Source organism: Periplaneta americana, chromosome 5 (assembly GCF_040183065.1).
Source record: "Periplaneta americana isolate PAMFEO1 chromosome 5, P.americana_PAMFEO1_priV1, whole genome shotgun sequence".
NCBI lineage: Eukaryota > Metazoa > Arthropoda > Insecta > Blattodea > Blattidae > Periplaneta > Periplaneta americana.
Genome location: NC_091121.1, coordinates 152,278,792 through 152,303,028, shown reverse-complemented (window position 1 = coordinate 152,303,028; position 24,237 = coordinate 152,278,792). Strand labels below are relative to the sequence as shown.

General features: G+C 34.8%; 1 protein-coding gene across 7 annotated transcripts in view; it reads left to right on the top strand.

Moving 5' to 3' along the window:
* The window catches only part of LOC138700219 (protein split ends-like), a 457,327-nt gene that overhangs the window by 387,500 nt on the left and 45,590 nt on the right, over positions 1 to 24,237 (top strand). For 6 of the 7 annotated variants that reach the window (XM_069826680.1, XM_069826678.1, XM_069826677.1 and 3 more), the window contains 6 exons: positions 1,088 to 1,248; positions 1,557 to 1,779; positions 4,707 to 4,833; positions 10,492 to 10,672; positions 15,591 to 15,697; positions 23,587 to 23,756. In XM_069826680.1, the coding sequence (XP_069682781.1) occupies positions 1,088 to 1,248; positions 1,557 to 1,779; positions 4,707 to 4,833; positions 10,492 to 10,672; positions 15,591 to 15,697; positions 23,587 to 23,756 (969 nt within the window). The remainder of the gene's footprint in view (positions 1 to 1,087; positions 1,249 to 1,556; positions 1,780 to 4,706; positions 4,834 to 10,491; positions 10,673 to 15,590; positions 15,698 to 23,586; positions 23,757 to 24,237) is intronic. The other variant, XM_069826676.1, reaches the window with a different exon arrangement.

Sequence of the window (24,237 nt, the reverse complement as noted above, 5' to 3'; positions counted from 1 at the left end):
TTGAATTTATTTGAATATTATTTACAATTAACGCTAATTATTATAGTAACAGAACATAACCTTCTGCGACAGTATTGGATTTCCAGCCTCTGTGACTTTTCGCTAATTCTCTTTCGATTGCATATCCGAGAATAATCGATACTTGCGGTTTTATAACGGTACAAAGCTGACTTGTCATTGGCTGAACACATGTAAGCTGAGTTATCATTGGCTGAAGACCTGTACTTTAATGAGTAGGTGTACTTTAATGACATGCATTAAAGGACTGCTACCAGGTGTATAATTAGTACATTTCGGCATGGTCGAGCATAAAAATATATATTGATTTTAAGATTGTGACGAAGAGAATGAGACAATTATGTGTTACCCTTTCTTTAAAATAGAGCAGTACCAGTATTCAGCTGGCACAGTGAAAAGAAGTTAAGACATTTAATGTGAAAAGTATGGGCCAGCTATGTGAAGGCTGGCGAAGTGATAAAAAATGTTACAACATCATCATCATCATCATCATCATCATCATCATCATCATCATCATCATCATCATCATGAATTTTAGGGTCGGTTGTTTTTTAAACCAACATCAGTATCCACAGTCTCGTTCTTGATCTAACCTAGCTTCGTTTTACTTCAGCTAGTCACAATCATTTTCTAGATTTTTCGTGAGCCTTCACAGTTACCATAGCTGTGCTAGAAAGTCAGGCCTGCTCTATACTTCATCCTAATATGCTACTCCCTACTTCCAACGATGTGGATGTTGAAATCGAACTTTGGAGAGACATTAAAAAAAACTACAAATATTAATACGTTTTCATATGTTGGAATAGCTCACAAAATGCATATTATGAAAATGTAAGAAGATTGAAACCTTCGCCAGCCATTCTAGCTTGTAAATGATAAACATTACATCACATTGTGGTTAAATGCATTTTTAATAGTAGGAAGAATAATCGAGTTGTCAAGAATACTGTCACTAAAATACTGATAGCATTGGCTAGTTGCCTATGTAGTTATGTAGCTATTCATTCTTCATCTTTGTTTGCTGTTTTAAAGCTTAAGTAAGTGGACAGTTAAACATGACTTTTCACAGCAGTAGCCACCATGGGACGGCAAGGAGTGGACGTGTGGGTGGGGTGGCTCTGCAGTCTGCGGTGAGTGCCCCGCATGCCAACAACGTGAGTCCAGCTGTTCAGAGTGAGGATCGAAGATCTTTGGCCATTTGTGTGCGCAACTTGCCAGTTCGTTCTAGTGGTAAGCTTATTCATTCATTTTGTTCTCAATGTAATTCAGATTGGAATACATTTATACCTATTTGACAAATAGGCAAAGATATGAGAGGAAACTAGACGCAAGCCCTCCACTGATTAGCATGTGTGACCGTGAAATGTGCGGGCTCAGGTTCAAATCCTGATTGGAACAAGTTATCTGGTTGAGGTTTTTTTTATGAGACATTAGTTATTAAAGATTTCGCTTATTTTTCTTCTACAAATACTTTATACTATAAGGAAACATTGCTTCAAACTACAGTATTTGATAATTTAATGTTTGTTATATTTCAGATACCAGCCTGAAGGACGGTTTGTTCCATGAATATAAAAAACATGGAAAAGTAACGTGTGTGAAAGTGGTAGGACAGGCAGGTGACCGTTATGCTTTAGTGTGCTTCAAGAAGCCAGATGATGTGGAAAAAGCCCTTGAAGAGTCTCACAATAAGCTCTTCTTTGGTTGCAAGATCGAAGTGGCACCATACCAAGGTTATGATGTGGATGACAATGAATTCAGGTAGTAATCAACTGATTGTTAGTATATATTCACGTTACAATGGGTTTATGATTTTAAAACTTCCACTTTTATGGATAATTTGCATCACAATCATCATTGCAGACCATTGAACTATTTATTTTGTTTGAAGCTTATAAACCACAATGAATTGGTTCTTATGTTAGCATGCATGATCCTAGACTAATTAATGGCATGCATTTGTTCAACTAGGTGTGTCTGTATATCTATGAAATCGGAAAAGCGATCTAGTAGCAGTACAAACTGAGCTGCAGTTTTGTAATTCACAGGATCCACAAGATATGTTAGAATTAAAATTGCATAACCTAAGTTTTTCAAATTTTGTGAGGATGCTCTCTCTCTCTCTCTTAATGATCCCTTGTGTTATGTTAACATGCGAAATATACAGAGTGATTGATACCACCCGTAACAGTCATTTATTTCGGAATCTAGTGCATTAAAATTTTTGAGAAAAATATTTATTACTAAACCACATGTGAACTTTCACTTGAGCTTGATTTCATTAATCAGTTCTAACAGGAAGTAGGGTCAGTGGCGTATCACTTTAAAATTTCAAATGTGAGTCCAGGTCAAATAGGATACCATTTGATAGAGCTCTTCAAAACAACTTTCATAGGAAACGTTTTTACCAATTCCTACTCTTTCAATGAGAAAATGTACAAAAAGACAATGGCATCAATATTGAGAAATGTTTTTTTTATTTTTATTTTATTGGGTTATTTTACGACGCTGTATCAACATCTAGGTTATTTAGCGTCTGAATGAGATGAAGGTGATAATGCCAGTGAAATGAGTCCGGGGTCCAGCACCGAAAGTTACCCAGCATTTGCTCGTATTGGGTTGAGGGAAAACCCCGGAAAAAACCTCAACCAGGTAACTTGCCCCAACCGGGATTCGAACCCGGACCACCTGGTTTCGCAGCCAGACGTGCTGACCGTTACTCCACAGGTGTGGACTGAGAAATGTTACAAGACGAAAATGTAAACAAGACAATTAATGTTGACATTTCACTGAAAGACTGGACAATTCCATTAATTTTTATAAATGTTCAAACTGTCTGTCGTTCTGAGCAGCACACACCCGTAACTCTTCTTCTAACACTGTCAGTGACTCGTAACACTGCGGCGTGGTCAAATGATGGGCAGGTCTCCCGGATTCACTGTTTTATGTCATCTCTTATTGTGGAACAATCTTGATAGACGATGTTTTTAACCGTCTTTCAGTAAAATGTCAACATTAATTGTCTTGTTTACATTTTCGTCTTTTAACATTTCTTAATATTGATGACATTGTCTTTTTGTACGTTTTCTCATTGAAAGAGTAGGAATTGGTAAAAACGTTTCCTATGAAAGTTGTTTGTTTTGAAGAGCTCTATCAAAGGGTACCCTACTTGACCCAGACTCCCATTTGAAATTTTCAAATGATACACCACTGACCCTACTTCCTGTTAGAGCTGATTAATGAAATCAAGCTCAAGTGAAAGTTCACATGTGGTTTGGTTATAAATATTTTTTTCTTGAAAATTTTAATGCACTAGTTTCCGAAATAAATGACACGTGTGGTCCGAATCACCAATTGCCTTTTTGTACGTTTTCTCATTGAAAGAACAGGAATTAATAAAAACGTTTCCTATGAAAGTTGTTTGTTTTGAAGAGCTCTATCAAATGGTACCCTATTTGACCTAGATTCCCATTTGAAATTTTAAAGTGATACTCCACTGACCCTACTTCCAGTTAGAGCTGATTGATAAAATTAAGCTCAAGCGGAAGTTCACATGTGGTTTAGTAATAAATATTTTTTCTCGAAAATTTTAATGCACTAATTTCCGAAATAAATTACTGTTACGGGTGGTCTGAATTACCCTGTATATGCATATATTAAAATTATTATTAATAAAAAAAAACATTGAGAAGAAAATAAATAACATATGTTAATAGTTTAAGTTATATATACATCACATAAATTGTTAGAATGTCTTACAAGAAAGAAGACAATTTTTATTCTTACTTTAACCCTGGACTGCTCACCTGGTGTATGTTGTCACCACACTACTTTTCTCTTCTTCCTCCACTACAGATAATTGAAACTTTTGTTGTCATTGAATAGCCCAAGCTGTTATTAGATTATTAGACTAAACTACAGAAGAAAATGGGGTAATTTGGAATGACGAGTCACCCCAGGGAGCATTGCAGGGTTAAGAGAGAATAAATATTGTTACATAAAAAAAAAATTATTATTTTTTTTTTTTATCCAATGCCACCAGGTTGTCTTTTCGACATTTCTGGTCTTCTCTCCTGGCCATGGCTTAGTTGTAACCCACTTCTGAGGTTGGGGTGCCTGGAAGGCAGAGTTACATTACCCTGTTGATGTGATAGGATGATTGTTACATCAAAAATAGTTCATATAATCAAATTTTAGAAAATAGATAGGCCATTTCAGATACTCGTTGTGTGATGCAAATATTTTTTTTGGGGCCAGCTAAAGAAATTTATTTGAAACATTGAAAAATGTCCTCGACTCTTCAAACAAAGTTATTGCTATTCGCTTTAAGTCTCTTTCACTACAGATACCTCTTAGTCCAGTCTGAGTCTGTTTACAGTAAAACAAATCTATTTTGTCAGTGAACTTTTATTTTACATGAGAGTTACAGTACTAGCATCAATAGCCACTTGGGTGATTACTTAATTGTTTTTTTTGCTTCCCAACAGTAAGGTGAGTGTCAGGCAACTACATGTAGAATTTGCATCATCTCACAAAGTACCATCTTGTTATCTTGTTATGATGCATAGTTTTGAATACACCAAATGTTTTTTTTTTTTTTTACATGACATAACTCAAAATTTTATTTTATACTTAAACGAAATTTTTCTTGGATTTACAATATTTTAATGTATCGTTAAATTTATCAGGCCTTATGAAGCGGAGTTGGACGAATTTCATCCGAAGGCAACACGGACTCTGTTCATTGGCAACTTGGAGAAGGAGGTCACTGCTACAGAACTCCGGAAGCATTTCGACCAGTTTGGGGAGATCATCGTAAGTGGAAAATATTTTAAATAATATTGTTTTATAGATAGATGTGAATTATCTTTTGGGAAGTACTAACTAACCTAATATTTTTTATTTTCTTTAATGTTGTGAGTATCCAAGGTATGTTCTGTAATAACTGTGTATAGACCCAGAAACAAAATTTGGGCCATATGAATTTTCCAAATTCCAGTTATAACATACTGCATATGCCCAGTGCTTACTGAGCTTTGTCTAATGATTACTATCTTAGTCATTTGATTTGAGGTTTGTGACTCAAACCTGTCCAACGTTATGAATTTTAATGGGCCATAAAATCTACAGTATCAATTCATCCAGGAGGGAAGTGAAGTTATGGGTTAATGTCGTTGATTTACATCATGTAAAAGAAACATGTCTCTGATGAGAGGGCACCAGGTGAAATTTGTCAGCTGTTTCTCATCCATCTTGAATTTCAACACTTAATAAAGTCTGCAGTTAAAAGTCTTATTAAATAAAAAACAGTATTGCTACTACTGCTGTTGCTGGTACTGCTATTATTTTTGGCATAGAATGAAAATTTTTACCTCCTTTCTATTTTGAGGGAAAATCTGTGGTACATAAGAAAATTCGAGGTTATAGCCATAATTGAGATAAAATTGAAAACATTTTTTTGTGAGTAATCTTAAAATCATTACTTCAGATTATTATTACTTTCGCATTGTTTTTTTACAGTCTTTTTTTATTTCTAATGCTGTGTGTGCCATGAAATGGCACTTATGACTTTATTATTAACTTTACCAGATTCATAGTGATAAAATAAGGTTATGAAAGATACTTTAAAATAATCTTATTTACTATGGAATCAATATGTATATCATAATGCCGCATCTGTGGCACAAGACTATCATTATTGTCTTCTATCCACACGCCCTGGGTTCGAATCCCTGGCCAAAGCATGGATTTGTTGAAGGGACAAGCTGGTAATCCAGGGAAAGAATTCCAGTGATAGTACATCTGAATGAATGCCACACTGTTTAAAGAATGTCACCTCTATTTTCCACTTTCATTCTGCCAACACCTCCAGCTCTCTCTCATTTCATGTGATTATCTACTACAATAGTTAAAAATAGATTGGAGTGTTGCCTTTGTGTTAGTGCGGGTCTCCGATGCTGATATATAATTTAAGGGCTTGAGGTTCCAGCTCTGGACCCTGGGGTTTATCAGATACTTAGTAGGGATGGGACCTGAATCTGTCAGGGTGGGCTGTCACCATTGGATTCACAAATGTCACCTGGGCTGTGTGCAGATTGAAACAGTCATTGTATGTAGGGTTCACATTGGGCCAATATGAGGGTCGAATTCATAGTGAACACTTATAAACTCAAATCATTTGATACTCATAGTTGTCCCTCATTCATAAGTGAGTGATCAAATAAGTGAGAACTCATTCCAGAAAGTGAGCTAAGATGCCCACTTAAATGTTAATAATTCATATTCATTTTTGACCAGACCAGTTGTTTTTCGGAAAATAATGATGATGATGATTAAGTAGAATATGTTGAATTTTATGCTGGACATGTACTGCATAAAGGAAAAAATATATTAGGGGTATGAAGAATTCCTTTACACGTATGTGATGAACAGTAATTGAAGAAGCATTTTCGTTTCAACGAATGGACTGTTGTGAACATTTTGAGGCCATTAATAACAGAGAATGTGATCAACAAAGATTTACCAATCTCTTCTCTTATGAACATTGTTATTGTTATGAAGTTCTGTGCAAATTCCTCTTTTCAGGTGAGTATTTACAGTGATTTGTGTATTAAAGCCTCAAAGTTTTATAATGTGAAAGTTTGGCTATTTATTTATAAACAAATCTCCCAAATATCTTTCTTTTTTGGGGGGAGGGGTAGACACATTATCAGATTATCAGTTTGTTTAATGTCTATTATAGCTCTGTTTTTGAATACCAAATCCTTCAGATGAAACCTTTCTTGCTCTGTAAATGCTTCCCTTTAGGCATAATTTTTGGTTACAGCAACAGGTTGTAATACAGTACCGGTACTGTAGATGAATTCAACAGTGTGCTAATAATAATTGATTCATGCTCTGCTTGTCTAGTAACATAAAAAAAGAATGATGTGGAAGGCTGTGACATCACAGGATGCAATGCTGCCATGTATCATACTGCTGTCACTCATTGTATGAGTGTACATCTTCTATAAATGTTCTTTATGAAAGTCGGCCTAGGTAGCGTAGTCGGTATAGTGCTGGCCTTCTGTGCTCGAGGTTGCGGGTTTGGTCCCAGCTGAAGTTGATGACATTTGAGAAAAAATTCCAGCACACTGGCGACACTGATATAACCTCTGCAGTTGCGAAAGTCGTTAAATAAACCATAATTTAAATTTTTCTTTATGAAGTAGAAGCAAATATGAGTGATTTACTTATCACTTATTAATTAATTTTAATTAATTAATTATCATTCTACTCAGTGTGTTATATGTGGTAAGTAAATCACTCATATCTGTTACTATTTCAAAAACAACGTTTATAGAAGATGTACACTCATACATTGAGTGACTTTTATAGCAGTATATTATATGGCAGCATTGCATCTTATGATGTCAAGTCCTTTTGAATGTGGCTAATGAGAAAGACAGGCTATGGTGCGATGTCACATTCTTAGTCATAACATGGCCAACATTGAACAAGTTTATATATAAGTGCACGTTTAATATGAGTTTAATATAGTAATTCCTTCGTTTTTTTATAACTTTGAACATGAACAGTAGAACCCGATTATCCGTCACCTTATTAATCACTTGGCAGATTATCTGACTATCTTTCATTTGCTTTTTTTTTTTTGTGTGTGTGCAGAAAATAATATGAAGTACTGTACATTATGTTAATAGGCTATGAATTTTTTTAGAAAGGGTTATTATTACTGTCCTTTATGTTACAAAGTAGGTAGTGAAAATGCTGCCACTATTGGCAAGAGAAACAGTCACTTTAGGACAGAGTTTCTGCCAATTCGTAAAATAGTTACTACCTGCTTTAGAAATGACCCCAAGAACTTCCACACAATTACTGCTAACCCGTGCACCATTCAGTCATTGTCATTATTCGAGCAGCCATGTATAACTTTTATGCATAATGTCTCCCGTGGGTGTGAAAAGAAAACATTCTAAGTATCGAAAGAAAAAAGTGCAAATAAATAATTGAGCAGTTTGGGAAAGAAGAAACTGTGGCTTATCTCACTTCATAGTACGATATTATTGTTACTGCTGTGTGCGATTTAATGAAATAACAAAGACAAAGTGTATAAAGTATGTAAATCTACAACACGAAACCTTCACTATTGAGCTATTCCCATCACAAGGAGTTCCGTGGTCCTTAAAAACCCGTCGTTGACAACCAGACTTAAATTAATGAACTTGTGATCCACACCTAGCATGTTAAACACAAGACAACTGAAGAAATTACGTAACTGTACATAAGTATTATATATTTACTTTATAAAATCTTTTATGGCACGGATTATCCGATTTTTTCGATTAACTGTTCAGTCCACTCCCTTCATTATCATGGATGATAGAGGTTCTACTGTATTTATATTAGGTGATTGTCAAGATGGCCATGACTAGACCATGATAACCACGTGACTCCAGTTCATGCTGTAGTCTGTCTTTCTCGTTAGCCGCACTTTTGAATCAGTTTTTTTATATGTTATTGAACAAGCAGGTTATGAATAAGTTATTATTAGTGCAGTGTTGAGTTCAACTTTGTGAATAAATAATTATTACAGTCCACTGCTTCCTAAAATTATGCCTAAGATGAAGCATTTCACAGGCTGAAAGACTTAATCTGCAGGTTTTGATATAAGTAGAATGCAAAGCTATTGTTTCTAAAATAAATAAATAATTAAAGTAAATAGTAAAAAATTCACATTATAAACATTTGAAAGTTAATACCTTACTGTATAATTGTAAATCTGAAAGAAGGAAATTGCATAGAACCTCAGAGCAATAATCATTTTCATAAGAGGAAAGATTGATAAATTTTTGTTGGTCACATTGTTTATTAATGGCACCAATATGTTCGCAACAGTCCATTTGTTGTAACGAAAATGCTTCTTGAATTTGCTGTTCATTCTGTATGTCTAAGGGATTCTCCATATTCCAATATATATCATTTTTCTTTGTGCAGCAAGTCAGGCATAAAATTTAACGTATTCTGCGAAGTTATTTATGGTTGTTGTTGTTATTATTATTATTATTATTATTATTATTATTATTATTATTATTATTATTATTATTATTATTATTATTTTGCTGTTGTCATGCTAGAGAATCAGTCCAATTCCGAGGCTTATGTTGTGGTTTCGTAACAAGTTGTTTTTTTATGGTGATGGGTTGTTAGTCCTTTGCCCAACCCCCAAGCTGGAGGAGACCACCCCTTATCGACTGTCTGTGACTGTTTATTCAATATATTCGCAGCTACCCTCCATATCTGGAAGCTGTCTCCTCAAGCAAGTAAAGTGGTAGGTTTGGAAGTAAATCCCGAAAAGACAAAGTATATGATTATTTCTCGTGACCAAAACATAGTACCAAATGGAAATATAAAAACTGGAAATTTATCCTTTGAAAAAGTGGAAAAGTTCAAATATCTTGGAGCAACAGTAACAAATATAAATGATACTCGGGAGGAAATTAAACGCAGAATAAATATGGGAAATGCCTATTATTATTTGGTTGAGAAGCTTTTGTCATCCAGTCTAGTCTCAAAAAAACCTGAAAGTTAGAATTTATAAAACAGTTATATTATCAGTTGTTCTGTATTGTTGTGAAACTTTGACTCTCATTTTGAGAGAAAAACAGAGGCTAAGGGTGTTCGAGAATAAGGTGTTTAGGAAAATATTTGGGGCTAAGAGGGATGAAGTTACAGGAGAATGGAGACAGTTACACAATGCAGAACTGCACTCATTGTATTCTTCACCTGACATAATTACGAATATTAAATCCAGACGTTTGAGATGGGCAGGGTATGTAGCACGTATGGGCAAAATTCAGAAATGTGTATAGTGTAAATTGGGAAGGCCGAGACGTAGGTGGGAGAATAATATAAAAATAGATTTGAGAGAGGTGGGATATGATGGTAGGGAATGGATTAATCTTGCTCAGGATAGGGACTGGTGTAGGGCTTATGTGAGGGGGCACTGAACCTCCGGGTTCCTTAAAAGTCATTTGTAAGTATTATTGTTGTTATTATTGTTATTATCATCATCATCATCATCATCATCATCATCATCATCATCATCATCATCATCATCATCTGAAGAACTACGTAGTTTGGCCAGAAATCAGCGTGGATAAGTAAGACTTACATGATCATCCTTACTCACTTATTGGAATGAGTGCTCACTTATTTGATCATTCATTTTTTAATGAATTGGAAATGAGTCTTGAGTACTGATATAAGTAGCCCTCACTATGGATTCGGCCCTTTGTGTATGGATCCATCCAGAATCTTGCTCTTGAAAAACCAGCCAGCCATGTTAATTGTTTCATTGATTGTTATTGGTAACCCACACATATGTCTTTCCATGTAGAGAAGTTACATCATACAAATCTTCAAATATTAAAAGATACAAGACTTATTTATGACTTATTATTGTCATACTTACAGGAGATCGACATCAAGAAACAGGGTGTTGTGTCATCATATGCATTTTGCCAGTATGCAGATATTGCGAGTGTGGTGAAAGCCATGAGGACAATGGATGGAGAACACCTAGGCAATAATCGTATCAAACTTGGTTTTGGAAAGTCCATGGCTACAAATTGTGTTTGGGTTGATGGCATTGCAGGTATGTATTTTGTTGATCTATGTTGTATACAAAGTATAAACAATATAAACTGCAAAAACTATAGACTCTGTACATCTCAGTCCACTAAACGTGAAGTGTAGTGAAATTTTGTTTCTGTTTTTTGTTTTTTTTTCTTCTGTTTTTGTTTTTAATTCCTAAATAACATGTTTTTAGGATTGATAATAGTCTAATATTTACTGTGTAAGTAAATGTGAACATCATTCCAATAACCTTCGTCCAACACTCGCTAACACCCAACACAATAGAGGGACAACAGAGTACCCTGATCTGTAAACAAGAATTTCACAACAGTTGCAGTGTATGTGGTGGACCAAAGTAAATAATGATGGTCTACTGTCATTTCCGAAAATATTAGATTCACAGATAATATTTTTTTCTAGGGAAACCCCAAAAGTCACAGAAAAAAATACTTTTTTTTTTTTGTTCAGTAATTTATGTCTATCACCAATTTTTTTTTTTTTTTTTTGGGGCAGCTTATATCGTTTATATCCTATATATGGCAATTTTAATATTTATAATCTAGAGAAGGAGTATTGGCAGATCTTGCATTGTAAACTCACCAATACACGAGTAATTATGGTGATCATCAGTGGCATAGCGTCAATGTAAGCTAAAAAGCTCAGCTTCCCCAGTTAATAATAATTTCATAATAAACCTGCAGCCTACGTACAACATTATTTATTAATTCTAATAGAATTTATATTTACGTGTTAAATATTGTGATGCGGCAGCTCAGGATGATTTGTGATGCAGCAGTAAACAAGAAGCCTGTACACACCAGCTTCCATTCTTCTGTGTAACCCACCCCGCAGATTTTCCATCCCTTTCTAACTTAACTATCCTGGTCGCAAGGCTCGCAAGAAGCTAGCTTTGACATTGAAAATAAGTAGTTTCCGAATTATCCCTTTTCGTCAGTTGTGTTCAGTTGAAGTGTTAGTATGCATTGTGGCTGATATAATAAATAATGAGTGAAATAACAGTTCCTGACACCAATTTACTTGAATTTTTTAGGACAATTCTATTATCAAGACTGACTTACGAACAAAAGTGTGATCTAAAAAACAAATGACCGACTCCCTTGCTGTCAATGAAGGACACAACCAAAAGACAGATACATACTTACGTAATGATACTAATACTGTATCTATTGACCGTTAATATTGTGATCTCTCTATGACAGGGAGTGAGCTAATGTTATACGTATAGTGTCTATTTGTTAGAGATATGTGTAAACCGTGAAATCTTATTTTACTACGTACCATTTGAGGTCATGCCTTATTGGTGTTACTTACGAGGTTCCAACCAATCTTCGACTGCTGACTTGACATTGACTACTATTTATTTTAAGACTATATTTTTGTAATACGTTTTCTCATATTGCATGAAAGACAACTTGAATTAGCTTCCTCTGCTCAAAATTTCATGCTACGCCACTGGTGATCATAGCCATAAATGACAAGCTGGGTTCTTACTGCATCAGAAAATGAATTACTTACAGACATTCTGTGGTAATCTTTATGATTATTGTTAATGCGCTATATGCATTGAAATAGTATTTTAAAATACGAAATTGACGTTCATTTTAAGTTGGTACACTGTATTTATGTAAGGAGTATTTTTCAAAACAATTTCGGTTAGAATTATTTCTTTGTCCAATTATACTACATGTTCTGAAAGGCTACAAAGAATAGATCGAAAGAAATTATTTATAGGCTAACATTTATAACCGTCTCAAAGACCTCAAACTTTGGGTGTTTTAAGAGTGTTACATTGGGTCATCCAATTATCATCTGACCAGAGCTGTAGCAGGGATTGTGCTGGCTGATAAGCTATTACTTCCCTCTGGCCCGGCTTGGTTTAGCAATTACTTGTTACGCTAGAGCAGTAGTGTCAGAGTTGAAAGCTCCAATACCGGTTGTGGAGCTAGATCGAAGCGTGAACTTGCTTATGTCTGTGGAAACACCGGAGCACGCAACCAGTCTAGTGGAGCGCTCCGCTCCGTTTAGTCCCTGTCTGACATCGCTGCGCTAGAGTGACTGCCTAATACATTCTAATGCACTTTAAAAGTTATGTATTCACTCGTGTCATGCAAGGAGATACTGGAACTACCTGCCTCCATTTTCCACACATTTCTGGCATCAGCTTAGGGAATTTTCCAGACGTCCAAAATCATCAAGAGTTCCTTCTGTGAGCACTATACATTGCCTTCTTCACTTCTTATCTTGTTGCCTTCTTCACTTCTTATCTTGAACACTTCCCGTTTCCCGAAATTTATTAACTAATTTATGATTCGTATCATGACTTGAAGCTCATGCATCTGGGAATTTCTCTTGAAATAATCTCCAGACAGCATGAGCAGATTCTGTATGGACATATGAATTGTAAATAAACATCCAATGTGGAATAGAATAATTAGGCCTTATTTGCCATTTATTCTTAGCACACTGTACTTCTGTACTTGCTTGCACTGTTCTAACAACACTAATAGTGTTGTGTGAGATTCAGGTCAAAACTAGTTAACTCTGCCCATCCACTTCCCCATGCAGCTGTAGGCATTGCCTTATTGGTTGAGGCAGTTCCCACCACAGTTCTGGTCAGAAGATAATTGAATGACCCAATATCTGCAGCACAGAAAGGAACAACAGATATTTGTGGAATGTCTGAACGTTAAAAGAATATGTGCAGAAGCTAATCAGCAGAATAAACCGCGAATATTGAAATTCTAGGGCCCTCTTTCTCTTTCTTCAAGAAATAGATACCCCCATAAAAGGCTGATTTCTACAGTAGAGGATTATATCGCACTAATGATAAGATAAAGGAAATTATAAAAGAGAAAATTTACAATACTGATACAAAATGGCCATTGGATACAATTATGAAAACCCTTGGTTTCTGTTACGGGAAATGTAATGAAGGTAATACTCTTTTTAATGGAAATAAACAACATAGCTGTGTGTAGGATATCATTTGTAATGCACTTAATTAGACAGAAGGTATCTGTTTAGATGAGTCTTTGATTAATCAGAGCCATTAAAGGAAGTACATCTGGCAAAGTTAGACATTGATCTGTGGACAGAGCCTGTTCTGATGATGGTACAGCACATGCATTTGCATGGAACAGCAGAAGTTGAAAAAAACAGAGTAAAAGTATTAGAAATTGGAAATGATATGGCAGCAAATAGAAGAAAGAACAACAAATTTTCTTTTAGTTCTTCTTTGTCAGAACCAGACTTTGATTTGTCTTTCGTTGTATTTTCACACAAGCACTTCATTGTATATGAAAAACATAATTAATCATTTAAAATAATGTAGCAGTATATTGTGTTCGACATCACATCTAAATTGCTCGTATTAAATGTGACAGCAATTCCTAAGTTCCCTTCATTCTTTGATTTCATTTTTGTCCGAGACTGTTCATTGACTCAGAATTAAAAACATGCATTTACCAAAATTGCTGAATGAAAGTAACATATTTTTAACTATATTTTTTTCCAATTGCCATTATTCACCCTGACTCTGCAAGCATAGCTCATAAATGTCTTAGAGACTATCCAGAGTGCACCACATTACACTCTAAAAGTATGATGATGACGGAGAATTGTTGAAATGTCAAAAGTGAACTGGAGTTACCTGGACAAAACAATACCTGCCTTGTCTGGATCACAGGCTTGTCCAACACAAGTTATAATTGAGGGGCTGGTTGCAAGAAGGGCATTTTAGATGATGTGCCCTTTTTAAGTAAAACACTTTATTGTGTTCTGTGATCTGTTATGCATATGATCACCAAGTTGTAGTTCAATACTGTGATCATAGATGTCAGGAGTACCCAAAATGTAAAGGCGTGCATAGATCACATTATTACGGTTTGAATTTTCAGCATCAATTTTCTCAAAACTTGCATTTGAGAGAAGTGCCTTTCTTGCACTCAACCCCTCAATCCAGGATGGATCAACCAGGATTTAAACCGAAGCTCCCTGGCTTATAAGTCTAGCGCACTAGTACTGAGCTACCATGGTAATTTATAACAAATGTAAAATGATTAATTATACACCAGTTTTCATAATGATTGAAGTGATTTGAATTTTCATTTAATATGGCAATAGCTGTACAGAGTGGCAAAATTCCTAGGGCCAGCAGTTACGAAATCATTTTAGCATTAATGTATAGTCAGGAAGTGAGACCTGGCATGTGAGTTGCGCGAGGAGGGTAGGGTTAGGCAATCCAAAAAAGAGTTTGTCATGAGAGGAGTGACGTTCGTTAATATTATACCAATCTACAAACACTGAAGTTCAGCTCATACTAAAAACTTATCTTCCCCCTCCATAGGCACTGGTGATATAGACATGGTGCATGATAAGAGTCACAGGACGGGTCTTACCTCGCCTGATATGTTTGAAAAACCATTCTTTTGCATTAAAGTTGCTCTTCTCAGTGTTTTATTCTGTGTATTACAAATAAAACATTCACTTGTATCACTGTATAATAATATTATAATGCTGTCAATACATACAAAAACTAAATTTAAGAATAATGCAGACATATAAAGACTAATATTTTAATCTATACAGTGCATACTGTCTGTTACTCTACGTATTCGTGGATAGGTGAAAGTTGTTTTCGAAACAATCCTATGAAGAAACCTAAAAGCAAAACGTGGAGTAGATTATGGGTGAAAATAGTGTGGAGGACCATAGTCTTACTGCCAATATTTCTTCTCTCTATGTAGTATATTTTCTAATGCAATTAAAACTAATGTAATTAAAAAAAAAAATTGTTTTCTTATTAGAACCTTTTCTTATGGATTGAATGTGTGTGATATTATGACTGCTATTTTAGTTGCATTTTCTTAACTCATTTAGTGTATTCATTTATTGTGTGTTCCCGTTTTGTTTTATAGACACAGTTTCTGATAAGTACCTGAATCTTCAGTTCAGCCAGTTCGGCAATGTCACTCATGTTACTGTTGACCGAGAACGAGGACATGCTCTCATCTATTTTGAGCAGGTGAGCCTTTTTCTCTCATTATGTTATATAGAAATTAAACGTTGGACCCAATAAGAGCCTTAAAATTATGTAAATGTTAGTTATGGAGTTTGTATTATACCTAAGGAAAATGAGTAATATGCCCAGAGCCGATGTATCTTATCAGAGTAGTACAGAAGGGACGAACCATTGTAACACTTCTTAAATTCTGGAATAGTTTATTTTGAAAGTTCAAAATTCGTTATGGATGTCATCTTCATTGGCAGATCATTTAAAACAGTGGTCATCAGCACACTGCACTCTCGGGCTAGCATCTCTTAACCGCAGGTCTCTTACAGCACCAGTGTGCATCTGTAGCTGCTGGCGGTTATGCTTTCTCTTGCATGGTGGTGCATATTTTTGACTCCCTTCTTACCCTTTACCCATTTTAGCGAGTGCTGGTGACCACTGATTTAAAACATAATTCTGACCACAGTGGAACTACAGTATTGTTTTGTCACTGCACTTTTCTTACTTTACACATTATTACAAACTATTGTAAAGTGGACCAGATCCATTATGATAGTATCTTGCTTAATTTTTAATGTTGATAATACAATTATTCGTCCTGCGCCGTGGCGTCGCGGTCTAAGGCATCCTGCCTAGGACTTGCGTTACGGAATGCGCGCTGGTTCGAGTCCTCATGGGGGAAGAAATTTTCTCATGAAATTTCGGCCAGTGCACAGTGTTTCCAAGAGGCTCAAAAGCTGGCCAAAAATGATTTTTTCACTTTTAATTTTATGGTGTTTGCAATATACCCCAACTATCTCCAAGGTCTGGCGGTCATAAAATAGCTACTCTCGTAGCAGGTCTAATTCTACGCAGTTGTATTCGAACCTTTGAAAGTAGTGCATGAAGTGTCGTTTTTGCTGTGTAGTGATTGTGTGTTTTTCAATTAGAATTTCAATTATTATTTTTCGTACTTCTGTGGTTGATTTTCAGGTAAATGTTATTATGGATTGTTAGAGTTATGTTTCTGAATTAAGAATACGTTATTATTATAATGATTAAGTATATTATGCTTCGCTGAGAAATCATAATCGTATTATGTAAAATTTTATTTTGTGATTCCTTATGTTCGGTCTTTATGCAGACCAGCAAAAATTGCCTCACATTGCCCCGCGTTATTTCCTTGACCAACGTGTAGCCTGGCATGTTTACTTGATGATCTTGAAAGGTAAAATTGCCCATATTTGCCCCTTTTGATAAAATTTAGATAAATATATGTATTGGCTTATTTCAAATTATTCGTCTAAAATACGAATATTCTCAGTATCAGTTAATTTCTTCTCTACAGCAAAACTATGTTCAATTTGGCTATCAAATAGTTATAAAAGTAAAAAATGACAATTTTTTAGTCATTTATTTTGGTTTCAGAATGGAGTACCGTTGCAAAAGGAAAGAATTGTTTGATACTTTACAGAAGGAAAAAAGTGGTCGTAAGAAACAGAAAGACGTAGTATTGCAGTTTCTTATTAAAAAAATCGGTCTAGAAGTCTCCCATGATCAAATTAAATTGTTAGAAAGACATGTTTCTCGTTTTTTCATTAATTTGTTTTGCAGAATCGATAAATCTAACAGGATGAGTGATAGATTAAAAAAAAAAACGAGCATTGGTTAGATAAAGAGTTTGTATGTGATTTAAATGCTATAAAACCTACTCTACAGAAAAGAGGAGAACCACAGGCAAAGTTTGGGGAGAGCAGTAGTAGGTCTAAGCGTAGAAAAACTCAAAATGTGAGAAAATCTGCAGAGATTGCGAAAAATTTAACATTCGCTGCAAAAATAAAGTAAGTGCAGAAATAACCGGCATTGGCAGGAATCTCATCCACAGATGTGGAATTATACTTAAAACCATATCCTGTGGATCTGAAATAAACACAAATGAATTTGAAAAATATGCAACTGAGAATGCCAGATTATTTGTCTCGCTGTACTCTTGGTATCCCATGCCTGTCACTGTTCATAAAATACACATTCATGGTTCGACTATTATTTCCGAGGCATTACTTCCAATTGAGTGGTGAATTTACAAAACGACTTATGTCCCTAGAAGTAGTTTTGAGAAAATTAAAGAAAACTGTTTTTGACTTCGCTGAACCATATATTGTTACAATATAATTTTTTATATGTAAGAGATATGTAAGAGACAAATTTTTAGTATAAAAATTCATACCTTTGTACTCTTCTTCAGGTTGTAAAAAATTTAATTATCTTCAGGACTTAAGTTGTTCTGCAGATTAACTTCAATTCTGCATCATAATTATTAGGTTATTGACACATAAACATATTTAACTCAATGTATTTAGCCTACACCAAAATCATAAAATAACCTTATTGCAAATTGTTGAACAATATTATTTTGAACAATTTGTTAATCACAAGAGCACAGACCTCTGATGGAGAAAAGTATGATGTTGAAGAAATGATTCCGAGCGCTTATTGCCATTATGAATTTGATTAATGGGCTGTTCTTATTTTGTCCCGGACAGTTCTTTAATATACTGGATGTGACATAGTTATCGAAGTAATGTGCAGGAGAAAATTACATACCTCATTAAGACGTTTCTTGGCCTGTCCCTCATGGTAGACACAAAAGGGCATTTCACTAGTTTTCATGCTGTGCACAGAGAAAACTGAGACGGTGAGCTGGCAGTAGTAGTACGTATCCTGAATTGGTGTTAGGCAAGCATACATTTTTCATGTAGTCAAATGTGACAGCAAGAAAATCCTCTCTCTCTAGATACTTAACTTGGCTCCATTTTGCAATACTTTTTACTTCAGCTACAAGTTTAGTACGATTACGATTATTGCTTTTCATTTTTATGTTCTGTTTTTCAAACGTAATAAATTTTCTCAATTGAAGAATTACCAATGACAGACAAAAAACATTTGATCAGCTGATTGTATAATTAAAATTACATATTATGTAAGTTTCTTCAGTACTTGATAGGCAAAACATCTTAATACCAGGACTAAATTTGTTTTACCCCTTAACCAAACATTTTGCTGCTAAGGAAAACTATACAAAAGTCGTGGATTAAAGTCATTCTGTTACTAAATGATGACCCTTGCACATAGTAACATAATCATGCTCTCAACTCAAAACCCCCAAAATGTGGACTAAAGTCGTTTTGCAAATTTACCATTCAATTGGACAAATGTCGGAAGAAGCACAAGAAGCAAGGGATAAACACCTTAAGCAATTTCGTGAACAGTAGGATGCCAGAAAGATTTCAAGAGAGGCCACTAATCGGGATGCATTCAATCGACTCCTTGCCACCTCTGATCCTTTTATAACATCCTTCCGCCAAGAGAACCGAACAAAATAAAAGAAAAGGATACTACATGTGGAAGTCATAAACCTATTGAGTTCTGAAACAAACAAGGGACGGCTCAGGCCTACTGCAAGCGCAGTCCCAACTTTCGGAGGGGAGGACAGTACCAATACTAGTAACAGTGATGAATGAACATTCTTTACCCTACTAAAGTGCTAAAGTGTTTCTGATTCTGTATTGTGTATGTGCTCACTTAGAATTTATTATTTATTAAGTGCCTCCGTAATAAATATAATAAACAGTGTAGTTACTTTAACGTGTAACAACCATTAAAAAGTTACTATTAAACAATCATGAACATAATCGTAAAATGTTTGTAATACTTAATGCACAGATTAATTCAATGAATACTAATAATATATATATATATATATATATATATATATATATAAAGTGTTAAATTAAGCGCCTTTAAGTTATTATGGACGAAAAAACTGGTTCTACCACTTTACTGTTCAAGTATACCCAGCGGAACGCGAGCCACCAGTTGAGAAACACTGTCCTAAGATAAACAAGTAGACCTGATATATTGTTAATATGATATTATCTTTCAGTTGGTACCAAAAATTGGTTAAAAAATGTGTTAAAGTGGCTTTTAGTATTTATGGCCAGCTTTTATGCCTCTAGGAAACACTGTGCAGTGTATGGGACTGGTACCCACCCAGCATCGTGATGCACTTGGAGAGCTACGATAGGTAGTGAAATCCGGTTGCGAATACCAGCTATAACAGCTGGGGGGGATCATCGTGCTAACTACATGATACCTCCATTCTGGTTGGATGATCGTCCACCTCTGCTTTGGCATGTAGGCGTGAGGCCAACAGCCGGCTGGTCGGTCTAGGCCCTTCACGGGCTGTAGCGCCACGGATTATTATTATTATTATTATTTAATACAATTATTCGTTTTTTGAGGTCACCTTGTATGTGATGCGAAGTTGGGAGATCTGAGCATATTACAATTAATTTCTCCAATACATAACCCTTCCTACAAGCTGCATGAGAATTTTGCCATTCACGAAGGTGCTCTGACATCATACCACTTATGATTAACATACATGCATAAACAAGTATTGAGTCATTAATTTGACCAATAACTTTCACATGATATTACCACCATTGTGACATTCAAATTTCAAATTCAAATTTATTCACAATTTACATTTGAAATGATACATATGAATATATACCCGAAATGAGCATATGCTCGAGCTCAGGTACATACATGCACGATAATGATACAAAGTCCCACCATTTATTCTGAGATAATCATTTGCAGTATGTGTCCTGCAGCTGTCTTACTCAAAGAAATACATATTCACTCTTTTTCTCTCACCTCTCCGAAGAGTAGTTCATATGTCCCCAGATATACTGTACCTACCCGAATTTATTGTGTTATTGTAAAAAATTACTGATTCCCACAGCAGATAACATGGTTACTGTTACATTGTACAGTGCGGTTTCGTGCAAAAGTTGTGGGTTTTTGTTTGTCCAATACCTGTTCTGAGAAGGTGAATACCCATAAGTGGATACATGTCTCATCAGAGAAAAAACTGTGATATGGATCAGTGTCTCCATCATGCATACACTGAAACATCCTGTTACAGAATCTCACTCTGCTTGTGATGTTCCAATTTTTAAAACTTGTGTGTTCTGTAAGGTTTCAACCAAAAGAATTTTGTTCTTGTAGAAGATGTAAGTCCATTCTTCCCTGTGGATTTAAGCCAAACATACACACATAAAAACCCACGGTCATGTCCTTGACATGGCTACACTCCAATTTTTTTTTTTTTTTTCAATGTTTCATTGTTAGGAGTATGTCCTCAAAATATTTGACACCAATTTATATACACTCTGTATATTTTGGATGTATGATACAGACGATACCGAAAACAAGGCAGCATGTTTAACCAACACAACTAGAATCTTTGAGTCTTCTGTTTGTTCTTTCGGATTGTATTTTGTCCTGCAGATTAATAAATTATTTTCTACTGCATGTTATGTATATAAATCGAGTGTTCTGTTCATTTACATAGTTAAGATGGTTAGATATGTAAATTCTCAAATTTATATTCAACAACGTCATTTTTTTCAAATATTACTGAAGTCTTTCCTTTTTATTTTGATGAAATACAATGATTTCAGTTTAAATTTTTTTAATTATCCATTCATAATTTAATTAGTTTTCTTACAATAAGAGATGAAATTGCTTCATTCTTCCCGGAAACATTGATTAATTGAGGGGTTTGCCAGAAAAAGTGTGTATACGTCAATATGGTGAATTGAGATACATGCAATCTAAGATTTTAAAACGCACCTGAATAAAATGTTATACACGCATGCAGCCCTGTCCTGCAGGTATGTACAGTACAATCAAAACAAAATTTCGCTACTATAATTATTCACTACATTTTAAACCGTTTTCCAGAAGAAGGGCGTATAGGTCTATCCGCCTTTCTTCCAGCAAAGCCCTCAATTCTTCCTGGAAACATTTTTTCACTTCTTGTGCTTAACTGAAGTTAGTAGTTTGAAGCACAGTAGATGCACTACCATTTTCCTTGTTATTCTGTTAAGCTAGAAATAGAGCAACCTCTAATTTCTCTTGAAGTCATGATAATGCTCTATTAAATATTATGTTAAACATATTTTAGATATTTTAATTAAGCTAGCACAAATTTTGCGTGTTAAAGTTGTGTACAATATTAATCTAATGTATCACTTATTAAAACTTTATAACATAACTAGCCGTACCTGTGCGCTCCGCTGCACCCGTTAGAAATAAATATAAAGTAATTACATAATTAAAATAGGACATTTGATCCAGGGAACATTCGTGTTTGATAGAAGGATAAATCGTTTAATATGTTACTTAATTTAAATTGCATCCAAATAATTAAAATGCGATCATTTTGGTCCAGAGACACTCATTTGGTGCAATGACAATTCCTTTAACATGTTTCTTAATTTTTATTACATGCAACCATAGTTTAATGAAGATTGACATCATTTAGATTTAATGTGTATACTTTATTTTGTTATAGGTTTCCATTGAATTATGGTAACTTAATTTTAACCCTTGTTTTCTACGTATTCAGTAAATGGGGCTTGGCCCACTATGGTTCTGAACCCTTCAAATAACTTAAATTATATTATATAATATTACATATTATATTATATAATATTATATTATATTATATTATATTATATTACTTACTTACTTACAAATGGCTTTTAAGGAACCCGAAGGTTCATTACTGCCCTCACATAAGCCCGCCATCGGTCCCTATCCTGTGCAAGATTAATCCAGTCTCTATTATATTATATTATATTATATCAGAAGTTACTGTAATAACATTATAGCATTATGTCCATCTAGAGAAACTACACTTTCCAATTAATTATACAAATTGGTTAATTTAGCTTCCGATATTACTTCATACAAACACAGAAACATTCTCTGTAGGCTATCTTTCATAGCTTTCGGTTGTTGCTGTCCAAGGCCCCTTATAAACGAAGTCATTTGTTTTTTAATTCATTACACGGCCTTAGATGGCAGTTATTTTAATTTTAAAACTCATTTATCTCATTAAATATCAGTCCTAGCAAACTTTTTCAAGGAATAAAACTTATCGCAAATTATTTTTAAAGACACTTTTGTTATGTAACATTTTTCACAAAAATCAATAATAAGCGAGATATTTCGATTTATTTAATTCAGGTCCCCATATAACCCCCCTTTTAAATAATGTATTTTGAATGCCATATAGCCTAAAATCTAAGTTGCAACGAACTTAATTTATATTCCAATTTTCATCGAAATCCGTTCAGTCATTATCGTGTGAAAAGGTAACAAACATACAGACAGACAGACATACAAAAAAAATTTCAAAAAAGCGATTTTCGGTTTCAGGGTGGTTAATTATATATGTTTGGACCAATTATTTTTGGAAAATCGAAAATTACCAGAAAAATTTCGGCTACAGATTTATTATTAGTATAGATAATAGAATATGTGCCATAACAAACATAATTTCCTTAGTTACTAAGTAACATAATCTACAACTCAGTAGTATTCTACAACATGCCTGTTATAAATACTGTGGATAAAACAACTTTAATTAGCATTGTTTATTTTTTAATATGATTTAAGGCTATATGAAGCCAGTGGTTTGATATTATCTGTAGTGTGAATGAGTCTGTCTCTTTCTTTCTCTGTGTTTGCCAGAAGAGCTAGGTATTTGGGTTCAAACCCATATGAGGACAATTATTTTTTAAGAGAGCAAGAAGGTCCTTGTATGGCTTCTTTCAGAAGGAAAGTAGATTTATGACAACCCTGTGCCTAAATGACAACATTCTAGGAAAAATTTACTGGTCATTTCAAAATTCCTCTTTTCATTGTCCTTCCTTCAGTCATGAAATTCTTCACACTGTCAATCTATCAGAACTCAAGACAGATACACATCAGTCACCAATCAGTATGAGTGAAAATTCTAGTTTTCTGTATTCTAGTTGCTTAAAATCTTGTGATGTTTGCAGATCCCTTGCGCTCAAGATGCAGTGCGTGAAATGAGGGGTGTGTTGCTTCGCAATCGCAAGTTGCAGGTTGACTTTGCATCGCGGGAGTGCCAAGAAGCATTTTATGAGCACTTAGAGAAACAGGGTCATGCTGTTGGTGCAGAGCGGCCATGGGAACGCTATGACAGCAAGTGGGTAGATTATGTTGTACTACAATCCTCCATTTTTATTGCATTTTGACGCATTTGCTAATGTATTTTGTTACAACACTTGAAGTGTTTGTATTAGAGTTTTTGTCAGTAAATTTACAGGTAACAATTTATTATTGTTATAATTATCAGAATCGTCATTATACTGTTATTTAGTTTTGTTTTCTAGACAGTAGTAACATAGCTGAGTTGAGTTTGTCATCTGGCATTGGTAGGCAGCATATTGTTAACCAAGTGCCAGTAGTTATCCTCTGACAAGAAGCTCAGGTGGGAAGGTGGGGTGCACTCTGTTCTAATACAAGGGGATACGGCAGCATGGTTCGCATATTCTGTAGCAACACGTGGGGTATGATCTAAACGCTACAACAATAATGTGCTGCTGTTTAATGAAACAGCAGTTTACATCTTGATCGGCAAATAAGGAAGAGGAGCAGAAGAGTAGGGGCATAGGCTTATAAATCAA